This window comes from Eschrichtius robustus, chromosome 2, assembly GCF_028021215.1.
Source record: "Eschrichtius robustus isolate mEscRob2 chromosome 2, mEscRob2.pri, whole genome shotgun sequence".
Lineage (NCBI taxonomy): Eukaryota > Metazoa > Chordata > Mammalia > Artiodactyla > Eschrichtiidae > Eschrichtius > Eschrichtius robustus.
In genome coordinates, this window is record NC_090825.1 from 165,769,057 (window position 1) to 165,786,858 (window position 17,802).

Sequence of the window (17,802 nt, forward strand, 5' to 3'; positions counted from 1 at the left end):
GATCTCTCTCCCATAAACTCATAATTTAGTGTAAGAATGTTGTGATTTTTAAAATGACATTTGTTGGACTTCCCTGGTGGCGCAGTGGTTAAGAATCCTCCTGTCAATGCAGGGGACACGGGTTCGGGCCCTGGTCCGGGAAGATCCCACATGCCACGGAGCAACTAAGCCCATGAGCTGCAACTACTGAGCCTGCACTCTAGAGCCTGCGCACCACACGAAGAGTAGCCCCCCACTCGCTTCAACTAGAGAAAGCCTGTGTGCAGCAACGAAGACCCAACGCAGCCAAAAATAAATATATAAATTAATTAATTTAAAAACATCAAGCCCCCAATTAAAAACAAAAAGACATTTGTTGTAGCAGCCATAATGCATTGAGAGTATCATATTTTTCACAAAGGGACTGTAATAGTCCCTTTATTTTCGAGTCCTTGAAAAAAGTATCAAAAAATATCAAAGTGCTAAGAAAATCAAATTCACATAGAAACGAATCTTTTCCTTTTTTTCCCCAACCAACTGCATTATAATCTCACCAAGTGAGCATGAATTTGTGGGGAAATACTTTAAAAATTGTCAGCAATCCCCTCTTCCCCTCTCAGACCCTCTGAGGCGGTGGGGAGTGGAGAGGGATGGGAGGGAGGGGCCTCCTCTGACCTGGGGTCAGCCTCCACTGGGCACCTCTGAGCTGACTTGGATTTTATTAGGGGAAGAAGCCACCGTGGTTCAAATGGAAGAAGCGATGCAAGGTGCTGCACAGATGGAAACATGGCAGCAATCTCCCTGAATAGCTTTCTTTGCGGGGAAATGTAAACCCAAAGAGCTCAAGGAAGCCAAGGGGGAAGCCAATACACATGGGGAATACTTTAAATTCTCGGGCCCCCAGGAGCCCATCAACCTGGGGGTGTAAGGTCCAGGTTCCCCTGCAGGACGGCAGGGACCTGCTGTTGGCATTTTGGTGGCGGCGGGGTGGGACTGGCCACAGTGACTGGGTGTTGTGACACACGCACATTGTGGGCAGGTGTCCACAGTGGCATCTGCTGGACCTGTCTGGGGTTGGCCCATGCGCTCTTCCCTCTGGGATGCCCCACGGACCTACACACCCTGTGTCAGGCTTGGGCCAGGATGTTTCCTCAGTGAAACCCAGCAGCCACAAGGAGAGTGCCCCTGGCAAGGGGACAGGTGGGAGTGAGCACAGAATGTTCTGAGACCATTCAGGGACGAGGCTGGGCAGCAGCCAGGTGGGAGACATGACTGGGCCTCAGACAGACGGAGAAGATGGCCAGGAATAGGCAGAGTGACCGGCAGGATTTCTGAGGATTGGGGATGTATGTGTCAAAGGCTAGTAACGACCCCTTCCCCAGGCATGTGATGCTCAGGCCAGCTGCCCTGGCCACCTGCTAGCCTCTGTGAGGCCCATTCCTGTCTTCCCCTCAGTCCTGTGGCTGCCTCCTGGCTGAGTTCCTGTCATCTACTTCCCAAGTATGTTCTCTGCACTGTGTCACTGTCTGTGTGGAATCGCTCACACATCCAGTGGCCAGCAGTTCTGCCCTGGGACGACGGCCCAAAGGAGCGTTCAGAAGTGCCCCTGGAAGGGAGCAGTCAAGGCCACATGGGCATCATCTCGGGGCACAGGGACAAGAGCAACACAAGGGCCTTGATGCAGCATGAGTGGCAGCCTGGCACAATACATGCACATTAAAAGCACGGCACAACCCAAGAGAATTGAAAACACGTGTTCAAACAAAATGCACATCCATAACAGCACTACTCACAATAGTCACAAGGGAAAAGCAACCCAAAGCCCATCAATGGATGACTAGACAAAATGTGGTCCATTATCCAACAGAACATTATTTAGCCATAAAAATGAAGCACTGATACACGCTACAACGTGCAAAAACCTTGAAGACATCAGGCTGAGTGAAAGAAGCCAGACACAAAAGGACACATGATGCATGATTCCATTTATATGAAATACCCAGAAGAGGTAAATCCAATAGTGACAGAAAGTAGATTAGTGGTTTTCTGGGGCTGGAGGAATGGGAATGGGGAGTGACTGCTAATGGAGATGAGGTCTCCTTTTGGGGTGATGAAAATGTTCTGGAACTAGACAGAGGTGCTGGTTGTACATAGTAAATGTATTTAGCGCCACTGAATTGTAGATGTTCAAATGTTAATTTTATGTTATGTGACTTTCACCTCAAAAAGGAAAAAAAAAACCTGAGGAAAAAAAAAACCTAGGCACATGAAGGCTGACCCACGAGTTTTCTAAGAACACAGGGAATAGAACACCAGGCACGCAAGAAGGTCTGTCTGTGGCGAGGGCCAGGACAGACAGTGCTGTGGGCCTTGCATGCCATGTCTCCGGGGTTTCCTCCCCTCTAGGCAGGGCTGGACTGGGTAACATCATCATTAGCGGGGAAAAGATTCAGGTTGCCACCAGGTCCTCCAGTCCGGGGCATCGGGTTCTGCATCCTCACACTCTGTAGGTTATAGCAGAAGTCTCTGTGGCCCCGCTGGCTGGGCGGGGAAGGTTAGTCTTTGGGATGGCACATGTGAGGGGCAGACGGCACAACAAAGACACAGTGAGTGATGGCTCCCGCAAGTTGTTTTACTTTGAATATACAGGAAAACAAATCTACAAACGAGAAGCTATGTTCTACGGTTATGTCTTTTAAACAGTTCTTGTATTTACAGATTTTTTTTTTCCTGATTAAAAGCACCAGCTGAAGATACAGGCTGCTAAAAACATAAGACACTGCAAACCCATTAAAAGACCGTACGCCAAACATACTTATTGAAAACCGTTTAAGGAAACAAAGACAATGCAACCAACAAATTTACCAGCTGTGCCACCAGGCAGCCCTTTCCGATTCCCCTGCCTGTGCTCCCAATAAATGGGACTGGGAGTGCTTACCCAAGGGGGAGGACGCTGGCCTCACCCATGGGCGACTGGGGGGATCCAACAGGGGAAGGCAGCTGTGTCTCCAAGGGAACCTGGCACCTCCTGGACCAACATCCCCAGAACCGTAGGCCCTGAGGGCCACCACTGCTCATAGGAGGAAGTGGGAGGCGCACACAAGGGGTCTGACCAGCTTTAATTTACCTGCCAACAGGAATCTTTCCGCTACTCCCGCACACCTCTGTATGCTTAAGGGTTTGGAGTTTTTATCTGTTTTTTCCTGAACACTTAGCTATATGACACTAGCTATAATGTCTCCCTGGGGGCTTGCTTGCTCTTAAATTCTTATGATTGAGAAACTGTGAGGCACTGAATTTGGACTCACAGGAAGGTATTTACAACAGCTTTATGTAATTGAAAGGTGCTGCAGTGAAGGGGACATTCAAAGCTCACACACACGCACGCATGCAGTACACGCGGGTTGGCTTCCATAAAGCTAGAGTGGAATATTAAATATTGAGTACTGAATTCTTAACTGTAAACTTAAGAACTTAACCTTAACTTTACATATACATAGATAACAAAGTGGTCACTAAAAGCACTTTAACATCAGGACAGACGTTAAGTGTTGAGGTTCTTATTTCAACTGCTCTACATACAAAATGTCCTAGAAGGAAAGAAAGGTTTAAATAAATACACAGAGACAAGCATGATGTAAAGTGTGATTGAAGAAATGTGGGTCTGGAGAGGTTCGACAGTGTGGGGTCCAGGCCTGCAGGCGCAGCTTGTAGCAAGACAGGCGCTCTGTCCCTTGGGTGGAGGGGAGGACCTGGGGGGCACCCTTGAGAGGGGAGGAAGACAGGATGTGGACAGCTCATGACCAGACATCAGACCCACATCTGCAGGCCTCACAGGCCCAGTGGTGACATCAAGGGGGTAGCCCCAGGGAACATGGGAGAGGGCCAGACTCTTACGAGTGACCCAGGATGACACAGAGAGGGCAGGTCCTCTTAGGACAAAACTCTGCCAGCCCGTCCCTTCAACCAGCCTGTCCCTTCAACCAGTAGCTCACTTGCATGCCTGTTGCGGGCCCCCAAGAGGGCAGTAGGGCCCTGATATGGGCAGTGGCCCAGAGCAGGGAGGTCTGCTGACAGGCCTGCTTATGGCTAAGGCACACCCAGGCCTCAGGGCCCAGGCAGCTGACCTGAGCGATCCCAACATTCCTTCCTTCAAGGACACTGAGGCTTCAAGAAACAGCCTTCACGGTGCTGGGTGACTAGACTTGAACCAACAAGCAGTTGTGACTAGCAAAACCACTCACCACCCCTCATCAGGGAGATGATCCCAGGTGCTGGAAGCTAAAGGCGGCAGCTGCTTTGACTGCCCCTAAAGTACCATCACCTGGGGCACCTCCTCAACTACCCAAGAGGAACACAGAACCAAGAATGGCTGTCTGGGCCTGGCAGAGCCTCCTGGGATCCAGCTCAGGAAAAGTTTTCAATGCTGTTCTGAGACCCAAGGCAGGTAGGTTTCCTCCTCCTTCCCTCTGAAAACAGGGCAGGGGGCCAAGGGAGTGGCTGCCTGCAGGCTGGTGGAGCTTCAGGTGTCTGCAAACATTCTCTGCAAAGGAGGCTGCAGAGCTGCCAGAAAGCAAGCCCCTTTGATCCGGTGCCCTGAGTTGGGCTGAGGAAAGTCCCTCTCCCCGGCTTCCTGCACCGCACTATGGACGCTGACAGGGGGAGGGCAGCTGGTGCACAGGAGTTTCTGCTCTGGGCACCAGCTCTGTGAAGCCACACACACACACACGCGCACACACGTGCACCCCCATGGCTGGACAGTGAATCCACTCAAGGTGCAGATGTTTGGAAGCCAAGTTCCTGGGTCCCCCAGGGCCCCTAGCTAGAGGCCCCAGCTGCCAAAAGGATGGATGCTGGACAGAAAGGCAAACTGGGAAAAGCATCGTGGCAGGACGTGCATTTTTATCCCTGACATGAGCAATGACTTCTTCCCTCTAATTTTGGGCCAGGAACTGGTGTCTTGCCTCTGGGCACTGGAAGCTGCCATGAGCAGAGGAAAGACTCCAGCCCAGCATAGAGGCCCAGGCGATGGAAGTCACGTGGCACCTCGGTGGTAATGACCACCCCTGCATGCAGGATCGGGAGCTGGCCAGTGGCTGGCACTCCACCCCCCGCCCAAACACACTCTCTTGAAGACATGACTCAGACGTGGAAGCAGGCCTGGCAGCTCAAGTCCACTTTGAAGGATGGCTCTGGAAAGTTGCCTCCAAAATCCCACCTCCGAGCCTCAGCACCCGGACTCCTGGTACTCAGCAAGAATGGCCAGCCGGCCCTTCCTGGGAGGACGGGAATTGGCCCTCCACACTCCCCAAGGACTTGGAAGCTCTGGAGACAGTCGGGAAAGAAGCCTGGGGACAGCCACGCCAGCACGTCTCTAAGGAAAGCTCAAGTGCCATCTGGGTGGAAGTCGGGGCCACACCAGGCCCCACAGAGGCCTGAAGAAGCTGAGTGGCCCTGTCCAGGAGTCTCACAGGAGGCTGGCCAGGCTGGTGTTGGGTCCATTCTGAGCTTGGAACTGCACAGGAGGCGGGCCGTCTGTCCACTGTTGGGGAAGAGGACACACAAGTGAGATCCTTCTTAGAGAGGAGCAGGGGTGTGCTGGGCCACATGTCTGCGCCTGGAACGCTGCCCTCCTCGGGCTGGTCACCAGCCAGGACCCTGCGTCTTCCACACTTGAGTCAGATGGGCCCCCAGGAAGCAGCCTGCATCACCCACTTGGGTTGGTGCTATCTTGCCCATCCAAGGGGGCTCCTGAGGCCAGGCTGAATTAGGGATTGTTGGAGAGATGGAAGGAAATGGTAGCCAAGTGTGTACTTCCCTCCTCAGGAAGCGTGTCCCCCAGGGGCTACAGACCAGGTGAGCTGGCCCCAAGGAGCCAACCAGCACCCTCATTTTGTCTCTCCCACCCTGTGCCCGTACCGTGATGAGGTTGTGCTCAGGGAGGCTGCATGCCTCGATGTGGTCCTGGAGCAGCTGCTGCGAGAAGTTCTGGTGCATCTGGGCGGCTTCATGGGCATCCATGGCATTCCCACAGGCTTTGTTCAGGTCTGAGGGTGGGATACGCACAAAGGATGGGCCTGCTTTGGCCTGCCACTGCCCCCACACCCTCCCCTTGGGTGTGGGTGGAGCCCTAAAGTCAAACCCCAGCTCTGCCAGTAGGTTGCTGTGTGCCTGGCACATCACCTGCCCTGAGCCCTGTGTCAAGGTCAGCAAAGCCCACTTGCCAGCAGCCCTCACATGTGCCCTCCTATGTTCCTGAGTCCTTTGTCCTTGGAGGTGGATGAGCAACAAGGCCCATAGGGGCAGATATAAGGGCTGGTAGGGCAGTGAAAGTCCTTGGGGCTCCCTGTGGATGCAGCACTCCCTGCAGCACTTCCAGCACTTCCTGGCCAGCTCTTGGGCACCCAGGAGCCCACCGGGAGCAAGGCACCCAATGCTCACTTCTGAGGCAGGAGAACTGAATGGGTGCATGAAGTCCACTGCAGATAGGAACAGTTTGCCCTCTACCTCCTCCCCAGGGCCCTGGGTGAGTCTATGGACCTCAGTTTCACAACCTGTAAATGGGAGAGCAGCAGTAACAACACTGACACCTGCTGAGCACCCTGGCTCGTCCTGCCTGACAGAAATGACTGCCATCTCCATTCATGGGAAAGAAACTGAGGCCAAGTGCCAGGGCTCACAGCTCAATTCTTCACTCAGATGCCAAGAACTAGCCTTGTGGGTCCCAGAAAGACAGAATCAGATTCTGCGTAGATCTCACTACGTGAACGAGCCCACTGCCCTCAAACAGGGCCTCCTGAGAAGCCTGAGAATGTGCTAGAACTGGGGCTATGGCCTGCAGAGGTCCAGTCTGAAGCAGAGGCTTAGCAGGGCTTACCTAGGGTCCTCTAGCCTTTGGCTCTACCCAGATGCCCCAATCTCTTACTCACCTCTTAGCAGGGCCGATGACCACAGCTGCACTGACATGTCTGGGATCTTGCTGGCTAGCTGCATGGCCGGCACCACCATGTTGTTACTCTCCTGTCGATCGAGAGCAGCAGAGGAGTCAAGCGCGGGGGGTGGTGGTAGAAAGGGCTGGTGGCAGGGACAGCGTGGGCCCCACCTGTGACCTCCTGCTGCTTGGCATATACCCACTCCTACTTCAGAGCCTATCTCAAATGACCCTCTCCGAAGTACTCCTCGACCACCTTGGGGAAAAATAAACTGCCTCCACGTCTCGGCTCTGCATGTGCCTCCTCCCTGGGGTACGGCCATGGGCAATTCTATGTGCCTTTGTCTTTCTAGCCAGAGTAAAAGGCACTGGTGGCAGTCAGCCCTGGACCCATATCAGGAGCTGATTAGAAATACAGATTCAGGGGTCCCAGGGCTGGGAAAAGGCAGCAGTCTGTCCTGGCAGGAGCAACGAGGGCTGAACGGACAAAAGAGAGAGGAAGAGAAGTTTCTCTTCTACGTATAAGCCTACTCTTGTGCGATGCCACCTGGGACACACAGGGCTGTGGGGCAGCAGGATGTTTGAACCCTCCAACCCTGACTCCACCACGTGATTGCAACAGCGCCCCCGGCCCCCAATCCCCAGGATGAGCTGAGTGAGAGCCGTTGGGGGCTGTAAACACCCATCCTTGACCCCGCAGTGACCGGCAGCACTACTGTGACTACACCCAGTCTGGAGACCACAGCCTGCTGGCCTAAATGTTGGGTTCAGGGTGACACTGGGAAAACTCCCAATGCGGCAACACCTTGCAGCCTGGGGGGAGACTTGGCATGTAGCCCAGAGACACACAAATCCTCAAAACCAACTCCTGAGGCCCAGGTTCAACATGGCCACGGTTGCGCAGGACATGCCACCACACAGACACAAAAGCCCAGTGACTTTATGCTGCCCTGTGGCCAGCACCTCGAAGATAAGCTCCAGGTGGGTCTCAAAACTTTTCAAAATTGAACCAAGCCCTTCCAAGACCTCAGAATGCACAGCAGAACAGGAAAAACTACTCTCCTCCTCTAGGCCTGGGGCTGGGAGGGAGCTGCCAGGAGGGAGAGTCCCCCTTGGCTCAGGTTCCCCCATGACAGCTTGGGGCTGCCCCACAGAACCTGGGTTTGAAGCACGGAGTGATCCTGAGAGCAGTCCTGTATGAGGCCACCCGCAAACTTGTAATGCCCAAGGACACTCTGGCCTGGCAGGCCCGGGGCAGGCAGTGTCTCCCCCAGACCTGCAGCTGCTTGAGGCAGGACCTGGGTTTGAGGACTCTTGGTGGCCCCATGTTACCCTACGTGGGCCCAGGCACAAAGGGAGCAGCAGAGGTTCCCAAATAAGCTCTATAATTTCCTCCGGGAGCGCCCCAAACATGAACCAGAAGCTGCAGCTGAAAAGCTGCTCTGCCCATCCTGAAGGTGGCTTCTGGACAAACAAGAGCCAACAAGGTCTGGGTTCTAAGCCTGGGTTTGCAGTTTGGTGCTGTGTGACTTACTTTTTTTAACTTTATTTTTTGGCCACGCCGTGTGGCATTCCGGATCTTAGTTCCCCAACTAGGGACTGAAACTGTGCCCCCTGCAGTGGAAGAGTGGAGTCTTAACCACTGGACTGCCAGGGAAGTCCCTTTTTAAAAATGTTCATTTTTTTAAAATTTGGGGCTGTGTGCCTTCAATCTCCCCATCTGGCAACGAGGTAATCACAGCCACTGCACCAAGACACAAGGCAGGTGGCCTACACTCAGTGGAGCCTCACGTTGAGCACCTTGTCCCTGCCTAACCCCCAGATGCACACGGAGGCCACTGTCCTCACTGTGCTCAGTGGGTAGTGTGACAGGTGTTGTAGAAGGAGTGGCGCTACACTCAGAAGGGAGAACTTAGTACTGGTCCTCCTCCTTCCAGGGTGATGATACCCCCCAGGGTTCAGGCCACAGCTACAGGGCATGTTGGCCTGGCAAATGCTTACCACATGACTGTGGGGAAGGGGATGCACCAGGCTCATTAAAAGCACTCACTCTTCAGAAGCCCTGGGGCTTGATCAGATAGAACTTTATGGGCCAAGACAAGTACCCTGCACTATCTGTCCCAAAAAAACAGCTGAAGTGAGTTTGGCTAAACTACAGAGTTGATGCCAGCTTAAAAATTCTCACTGCCATTAGAAAAAAGCTCCAACACAGTGGTGCAGAGAAAGACCAGACATAAAATTATAAATCAGCCTGATAAACAAAACCTATGCATGGGCAGAGGCAGGCAATGGAAAGAGCTGGAAGACAGAAGACATGCGATGACTTTCTCCTTTGCTTCTCAGACTTTCTATGAGAAATAAAACACATGCCGTATTTTATGTTGACAAATATTTTCCTTAAAAAATTAAAGACCCTGTATGGTCGATGGGTTAGAGCAGGTGAGATGTACATACACCCCCAGATGGGGAGACTCGGAGTCAACTGATCCCACCAGAGACCAGTTGGCATGGGTGGGGACCAGGCCCAGGGGGGCACTGTTGGTGAGGGTAAAAACACAGAGTGCACTGAAGACACCACGTGTGATGGGCAGAGAAGGAACCCTTGGGATTGTGACTCAGCAGACACACTCCTTCTCCCCAAGTATTAACACAGGAAAGGGAACCTGCCCTCAGCCTTGCCAGCTTTGGGCAGCCTGACCAGCTCTAGCTCCACTGAGCCCTGGGGCTTTGCCTGATGACTGCCCATGGCCAACACTGGCCCTGTCTGCCCCACAGATGCATCCTCCAGGGATCCAAAGCTCCCCCAGCCCTGCCTGCCCAGGCTGTCTGAGCCAGAGTGCCTCTGCCCTGGCTGAGCCTCACGGAGCAATGGTGGGTGAGGGGTCAGTGAGATGCGATCATTGTGGGGCACAGAATGGGAGCCACTTCCTTGCTAGGTTCCCCCTACTAAGCACCACCCTGGCCCCATGCCCCTCAGCCTGACCCCTGACACTCACCCTATGGTTTCCCAACACATAGAAGATGTGGCCCAGGAGCACAAGGGAGCAGGCTGTAAGCCGGTTCAGGTCCTCTGCATTGGACATCTTCAGGGTTTCCCGCAGAAATCGCCTTCATGAGAAGAACAGATGATGAGGCCCCATCGGGAGGCCTTTGGGGAAGAAAAGGCAGCAATGGCCTTGAGGCCCTGAGCAGAGGGCCACCCACCCCATCTGGCAGTGGGTGGGAAGGGCAGGGACAGGGGACCTCGCACATGCTGTTGGGGGAAGAGAAACACCGGGAGGTGCCGGGCACAGGGCCACCTGCCCTCGCCCAGTACTCACTTGGCCTCGTTATAGCGTCCCTGGAAGAAGGAGAAGAGCCCACGCACGTAGAAAGCTGCTGCTCGGAGGCAGTGCGAGCTGAGGGGAGAGCGGAGCGTCACACCTTGGTGGGGTTTTTGTGAAACCAGCAGATTTACAAAAGGGGATTGGTTGGGGGGGTATGAGGTGTTGGGGTACATGGGGCAGTCTAGGGTCCCACAGGTGCTCACACCACCCCAAAAAGCAAAGAAAGCATAAGATAACTAGTAAAGTAGAACTCAGGGCCTGGGGCAGCCTACCTGACGGGGAAGCTGTGGTCTGGATTGATCCTCTCCAACAAACTGTACAGCTGTGAAAGAAATGTCTGCAAGTTAGGATAATTCCACATTTCTAAATATGAGAGAGTTCGGCCCCAGATATGCTAGTAAATTGACTAGGGCTGCCTGCAACTTCCTGAGGAATGTGCCCATACCCCAAATCCCACGCCTGTAAGCAACCTGCCGGGAGAAGGGGCAGGACCTGCAACATCACTGACATCTTAGGCGCCCTTTGGCTATCATATGGAGGGTGTGCTGGTGGATGAGGGTTGAAGTGGGCTGAGGCTTCACCCAGTACCCACACAGTCCCATCAGGAGGCAGACACTGGGGTGGGGGTGCAGAGGAGACACAAGGGAACCAAACTCCTCTGAGACCACCAAGGCCACACCAGGCCCTCATGACCCTGCCCACTGTGCTTCCTGACTACTGGAGCAGCTGCACTGGGCTTTCTTTCTTTTTTAATAAATGAGGTGTTTTAAAAAAAATAACTAATTAATTAATTTTTTGGCTGTGTTGCGTCTTTGGTGCTGCACGTGGGCTTTCTCTAGTTGCATCGAGCGGGGGCTACTCTTCGTTGCAGTGCGTTGGCTTCTCATTGCTGTGGCTTCTCTTGTTGTGGAGCACAGGCTCTAGGCGCGTGGGCTCAGTAGCTGTGGCACACGGTCTCAGTTGCTCCGTGGCGTGTGGGATCTTCCCGGACCAGGGATTGAACCCACGTCCTCTGCATTGGCAGGCGGATTCTCAACCACTGTGCCACCAGGAAAGTCCTGCACTGGGCTTTCTACCCAAAGCATTCAAGCCAACCAATCACCTGGGAAGTCAGCTAGGCTTTTTGTAGCCAAGAGGTGATAGTGGCCTGAACTAAGAAATGAAGGCCGCAGGGGTGGAGACGAGTGGCCGAATCTGAGATACTCTAGAGGGGTCAGGGCTGGGAGGGAATTGCAGGGATAAGGAGGTGTTGCAAGGGGAACCTGGTGGGAGGGACTTATCCTGCGAGGTCAAGCTCTGGCCCACCTTCCCACCTCAGCAGGCTGGGGCACCAGAACAACCTAGAGACCTAGTGCAGACAGCTGCCCAAGCTGTTGCTCCTCATAACTGAGCCATGAGGCCTCACCAATGTTCTAGAACAGACATCTCAGGGTAGAAGAAATTGGGTTTTTTTTTCTGAGGGATGCAGTAAAGCTTGGCTCGTTTTCAGTAGGGAAAAGTGTTAACTGGCTGTGGGAACGTTTCTGTCCTAGACTTGGCCTTCCCCCAGCCATGCCTACGAATCGTTGCATGGGACACCTTGTTGGGGGGCAAATACCCCAGGGCTACTGAGATTTGCTGGTTCCCAGGACAACACTCCCCCCACGCTCCCCTCCAAGTAAGAGTTGAAACAAAGGATACCAAACATGAAGCATGTCACCTACTACCTCTTGGTGTCTATTTCCTTCCCGTATATACACACTCGCCAGATTGGTCACGATGAAGGCCCACAGCTCCTGGTGATTGGTGAGCTGGAATGGGAGACACAGGGCATTAGGGGGCTGGGCTGGGCACAGTCATGTCACATAGGGGCCGCTTGGCGGCATCAGAGCCACCGAAACGCTCCACAGTGGCTACCTTGGAATCTCCTTATTCTTTTCATTCCAAACACACACCCCTTGCCTCCTAAACCCAAGGACAACAAAACTGTTAGTTCTTTTCATTATAAAACAATCACCCACATTATGGGAAATTCCGGAAACAGAAAAGAAAAGCCAGCCACCCTGATCTTGCCCTCAGAACACACCACAGTTTGGTCTATTCTCTGCTGTCTCTCGGTCTGAGACCTGGCTGGACCTTCCCTCTACGCCACAGGCGGTAACCCCAGGACCCGTGTGCTGACACAGCAGAGGAGTACGCTGATCCTCGGGGAGGCAGGGACCCTGCCTGGAAGAAGCCGAAGCTGTTAGAGGCCAGAAATGCTTCTGACGGCTGGTGGTGGACAGACCCTGATCCCCAGTTCTTCTGGGGGGACAGGAACGGCCACGAGAGGAACCAAGCTGAGCGGGCTGAGCATTCCCAATGGGGCTGAGGGAGCGCAGCTGTGTAGGAGGCCGAGGGTGCCTGGGAAGCACAAACTCCACCTGGAGGCCCCTGGCAGGTGCCAAGGAGGTCCAGAGGATCATCTGATCTGAGCAAAGATGCTCCAATATGTTTGTCATGGGACCGCAGGAACAGCGTGTGGTTGGGGGTCATGCGGGGTTTGGGCCCAATTCCTGGCTGCGCCACCCCCCCTCCCCCCGCCAGTGGGGAGGACTTCCTGGGACACACACCATCCGTCGGGAATTTTGATGTTGAACCAAAGAAGCAGCAGCCACTTGTGTAGGAAATGAGATGGGGAAGGAGGGTCCAAGAGACCTCCATAGGGCCACGGGCAATGTGGGGTGGTCCTGGCACCACTGCAGTGAGCAGCACCAGCCGACCAGGGCCCAAAGTAGCTGTGACACAAGTCAACGCCACCTGGTGGGCTTTCAGGAAGACTGGGAATCGAGAGCGAAAGTGGCTGAACAGGCCATGGCACCAGCCCTGAGTTAGCTGGGGAAGCCCCACTGCAGGCTAGCCAGGAGCCCCCTTGCTCACAGCTATCCCTCATTAAGCTGTGCTGCCAGTGCTGGCCTTGTCTGCAGCTGAGCAGCACAAGACGTGACACAGAAAGCCCTGGATAAATGGTGTATCACTGTCACCGCTGGCATCAGGCTGAGTGCTGTGGAGTCACCCGCTGACCATGGTTTTGTATGGCTGTTGTCCTCATCACAGACCACGCCCGACTCCTTACTGAGAAGCACTGCCTGCCCCATAAAGCGAGGGCCGGCACCTTACCCGCAAAGCTGTGGTGAACTGGGCTTCAGCGTTGTCCATGCAGTTGACAGAGACACAGTACAGGCCCTGGAAGAAGAAGATGCTGAGGGCTCAGAGCCACATGCAGCTTGCCCGGGCCTGCACAGCTGCACCCAGGCAAGCCTGACAAGTGACTCTACTGAGCTAGCTATATCTGAGCTTTACCCTGACAAACAGGGAGAAAGATAGCATGCTTAATTATTCCTGCCTCCCGGGACCTAAGTCAACTTGGACTTGATGACATGCTTGTCAGAGTGAAGTCCACTGGGAAGGTTCTGAATTCTGCCTGGGGTGGTGGTCACAGGGTTACTCGCAGGGATGGGGCTGGGGGCGGGCAGCCCTCATGCACTCACCAGCAGTGTATGTAGCTGTGCTGCGTGGTTGGAGAAGAGCCGGGGGGATTGCTGGCACAGCTGACAGACCTGGGAGATCTGCCGGGAGAGAGCATGTCTGACATCACTTGGCCTGTAATGTGGGACCCAGTGCCCTGGCAGCATTGAGGAGAGACCCCAAAGCCGGTGGGTGTGCCCATGTCCTGCCCAGTCTAACTTGGGCACAAAGTCCCAGCGGATGTGCCCATTGTGAGGATTAGGCACGGCCTTGACCTCTTTGAGGATGGTGACCCTTGTCCATTACCCACCTTCTCCCTTTCCAACTTGTGTCTCAGCTGTACAGTACCTTCACCCTTATCAAGGCCCCCGTGCCCTTTCAGGAAGGTGGGCATAAGGGATTACGGATCACAGGGCAGGAGGAGTGCTAGAACTGCCGTCAGGGGACCCTAAAACCCCAGACCCCATGTTCCTTGGGCATGCCAACTTTTAGGTAAAAGCCTCTGATCAATTGTGTCCATGCAGGGTCGTGGACTGCCAAGTTATAGTCATATAACAGATGACGTCCTGCTGACACGCACTGGCGACACATTTACATTCTCCCACATGACACCCTCCGAGACCCGGCAAACTCAAACCACTCTACCCCTCAGCCTTCCCACCCTGTGTGTGTGCAGCCCCCAGTGGCCTCACCTCCTGCAGAGCTGTGGCCTTGTGTCCTGTGACGAGCCTGCACATGATGATGTGCTCGAGCAGGATTACTTGGAAGGAGGACAGAATGGGGCTGCAGTCGAGCACTGGGGGTAAGAGGCAGGGATGAGCATTCGAAGCGTGGGCGGAGAAGACAACTGAGGAGACACTGACCCCTGCCTCCTAGGGGCTTCGAGCCCTCCGGCCACACCGGCCCCTCAGCTACCTGGGTCTGAGCCCGCTTGCTCCGCTGGACACTGGCCCAGCACCCAGTCTGTCACCTTGCTCGGTGCCCACAGCACCCTCAAGCGAGGGGGTGCATCTCCCTGTCTAGGTGAGGAAACAGGCTCATAGCAGGCTTTGGTGACCAGAGTATTGTAAGAACAAGAAATCCTGGAGGGATCTGTCTTCCATCCTCACCACACCCCGACCCAGCTGAGTGCTCAAGGGCACTCTGGACACAACACATTCTAGAAATGCTGAAGTTGTCTGGGAGACTGAGGCCACGGCGATAGGCCTCAGGCAACAGCGGGGGGACCCTAGCTTCTGGCTGCCCCAAGCGGCTGTCCTCACATTGGAACCAGACAGCACTTTCCCAACTCATCTGAAGGGAAAGAACCGCAGCCCCCGCGGGCATTGGTTCTCTGGCTCTAAGGCTCTTCCCCAGCAGCACTGACAAGGGCACAGGGAGTGAATGAGGTTAACAGGCGCACAAGCCAGCCAGGAATATGTGAGGCTCCGGGTTCCTACTAGTCAAAGGTCCATGATCGCACGGGATGGATTAGTCAAGCATCCAGGAAGAACCCAGGGCCTCCAGAGGACCTGCTGTCAGTCAGTTCCAATCCCAACCTCACCCTGAACACAATCCACATCACGATACTGAGAACAGACATCAAAAGCAGCCACCGCCTGTTTCAACTGAGCACTGCCGCCCCAGCAGCCCCCAGTGGAGTCCCGCTAACCCGCATGGCTATCTTGCGCAGTGAGGGGGACAGGACAGAGACGGCACAACCACCCCACAACACAACCCCCTGGGGATCAAGGATCCAGTCCAGGCCTGGCCTGCTCTGCCCGAACCTGGATTGTCCCCATCTGCCAACTGGGGTAACAAGATCCATGGGGCAGGGACTCGTGCTGCAGTCTTTAAAGGTCCTTCAGGCCCAGCATAGGAGGTGGTGATCGGGCCACCCACCAGGGGGCTACTTGACCCACTGAGCCCCACAGAGCCTGACTTACTCTTGAGCTTCTCCAGCTGCATGAGGGCCTTGTCTGTGTACTTCTGTGCCTTCTCTAGGTAGCCGGCTTGCATGGAGTGCATCACAGTCACCTGGTGACAAGATCAGATGGTGGTGGTCACTGGGGCCCTCTCCTCTCTCACCTGGGCCACCAGGCCCCGGCCCCTCCAGGGACTCACCAGGTAGACAAGCACGCACATGTGCTCCTTGGGCAGCCAGTGGAAGAGGTCAGCGGGGTTGCTGGGCAGGATCTCATCATCGTGCAGTGTGGAGATGGTCTGGATGCACTGCTGCAGCTGCTTCAGGCATGGCTTCACGCTCTTTACCTGCAGCAGGCAGACAGCAATGCACACCTGAGCACCCGTCTGCTCCTATCAGGTGCCAACCACCCTTAGGAGGCAGGTGCCCACAGTGGCAGCTTGCCAGGTCCTGCCTGCCCATCGGCCCCTCAGCCCTTCCTTTCCGGGAACTCCTACCACACCCACCACTTGCAGGAAACCCACCCCCCAAGATGGGTCAGCCAGCTTTCAAGGCACAGGGCAGGGCCAGGAAGGTCATCTGTGGGACTGAGGCTCCACCACCACCCAGCGCTGGGCACAACACCAAGGCCCGGGAAAGGCCTGTTCAAAGACCCTGCTCCAGCCACATTTTCTCCTTCCTGCAGTGACCTCAAGAGAGGAGGACACGGCTGGTTATCCTGGGAGGTGTGAAGTGGCCACTCGGAGTCCTGCAGGTGCCGTGGTTTATACAGACTGGCCTTTCTGCACCAGGAAGCCCCATCCCGAGGCCCTACAGGCCATCTCCACAGCCGTCAGCACCCTGTGAGAGTTTGCACTGTGCTCCTATGTGTTGACTGAAGTGCTCGGCCCAACAGGCAAAGGTTGGTGCATGTGGGGCAACCAGGAAGCATGACAGGGCGGGGAGGGTGCGTGGGGCAGCACCCATCCAAAAGGCTGAGACGTTCCCCCATGTACAGGTACAGCTGCTCCTCAACCATATGAGGGTTATGGGCTTTTTGTGTGTGTGCCTCAAACACAGCTGATTTTGTTAGTCCCTACTCAACTCCCACAAAGCTGTCATTAACTGGGGGGTAGTGGACAGACACTGCTTGAGCACCTGCTGTATGCCAGGCACCATGCCAGAATCCCCAGTGTATTTTCTTGGATTCCCCAAACTGCCCTCAAGGTCATCTGACCATTCACACACTGAGTAGATGTGTGTGAGGCCACAGCTATTCCCGCTATAAGGGCAGAAATGGGACAGACCCATTCCTGGAGTGCCCTCTGTCCACAGAGGTACAGTACTCATGCCAGAGCACAATAGGGCTGTGGGGGAATCGAGCCCCGAACGACAGACGTGCCCAGTGGTGAGGGACAGGAGGAAATCGCAGAGCTGATGTCTTAGCTTACAGGCCCACCCACCACCTGCCTGCTCCCCAGCAGCCCTCAGGTGAGAGGCACTACATACCTGCCCAGCATCCAAGTAGTGGGTCACCTGGAGCACCAGGAAGAAGACACGCAGAGACTCTTTCTGGATGGGGTTCCCTTGCCAATTCTCAACTATCTGTCCACAGAGGGTCAGCAGTGGGTGGACTTCCTGCAACTTGCGCTCCATCAGCAATAGCTGGGGAGGGAGAGGTGCACGTGCTGGGAGACCCTCCTGGTACAAAGGACTGCCGCCCACCTGCCCACGCGCTGTGGGACTGCTGGCACCACGAAGAGAGGGTGCATAGCCGGGCTGGAACCCAGGTCTAGGCAGCTCCAACCCAGGCTGCTCTTCCATCAGCACAAATCCCACAACCTGGAACCTGAGTTTTACCTCTGAATCCAGCTGGGGGACACGGGCCTGCCCCTCGTGGCTGCCTGCCATGTGTGAGGGTCTGGGCGCCTGAGGGGCCACGACATGGCAAGCAGGCGAGGCTTTGGCAGACCTCGTGGGGACCCGGCCTCACATCCACCATACCAGCCCCAACCCATCCAGCCTCCACTTACCATCCCTTTGCTGAGCAGAAACAGTGCCCTGGAAAAGAGAGGGGTAGTCAGGTCTGGGAGACTCAGGCACCCCCTGGGATGACTGTGCCATCTCAACATTCACAGGAACCTAACGAGCCACCTCTGGGACAGTTAAATGGATGACAATGGACCCTGGCCAATTAG

At 54.9% G+C, this 17,802-nt stretch overlaps 1 protein-coding gene across 2 annotated transcripts in view; it reads right to left on the reverse strand.

Moving 5' to 3' along the window:
- Positions 1-2,590: 2,590 nt before the first annotated feature.
- The window catches only part of MAU2 (MAU2 sister chromatid cohesion factor), a 30,905-nt gene continuing 15,693 nt past the window's right edge, over positions 2,591-17,802 (reverse strand). Inside the window, exons 6-19 of one of the 2 annotated variants that reach the window (XM_068536655.1) lie at positions 17,638-17,665; positions 17,114-17,269; positions 15,826-15,972; positions 15,648-15,738; positions 14,415-14,518; positions 13,746-13,823; positions 13,375-13,440; positions 11,943-12,026; positions 10,509-10,558; positions 10,231-10,308; positions 9,907-10,018; positions 6,909-6,999; positions 5,899-6,026; positions 2,591-5,521 (exon numbers count right to left, since the gene is read on the reverse strand). In XM_068536655.1, coding sequence (XP_068392756.1) covers positions 5,447-5,521; positions 5,899-6,026; positions 6,909-6,999; positions 9,907-10,018; positions 10,231-10,308; positions 10,509-10,558; positions 11,943-12,026; positions 13,375-13,440; positions 13,746-13,823; positions 14,415-14,518; positions 15,648-15,738; positions 15,826-15,972; positions 17,114-17,269; positions 17,638-17,665 — 1,288 coding nt within the window. In that variant the 3' untranslated portion in view covers positions 2,591-5,446. Of the gene's footprint in view, positions 5,522-5,898; positions 6,027-6,908; positions 7,000-9,906; positions 10,019-10,230; positions 10,309-10,508; positions 10,559-11,939; positions 12,027-13,374; positions 13,441-13,745; positions 13,824-14,414; positions 14,519-15,647; positions 15,739-15,825; positions 15,973-17,113; positions 17,270-17,637; positions 17,666-17,802 lie in introns of both variants that reach the window. The other variant, XM_068536654.1, reaches the window with a different exon arrangement.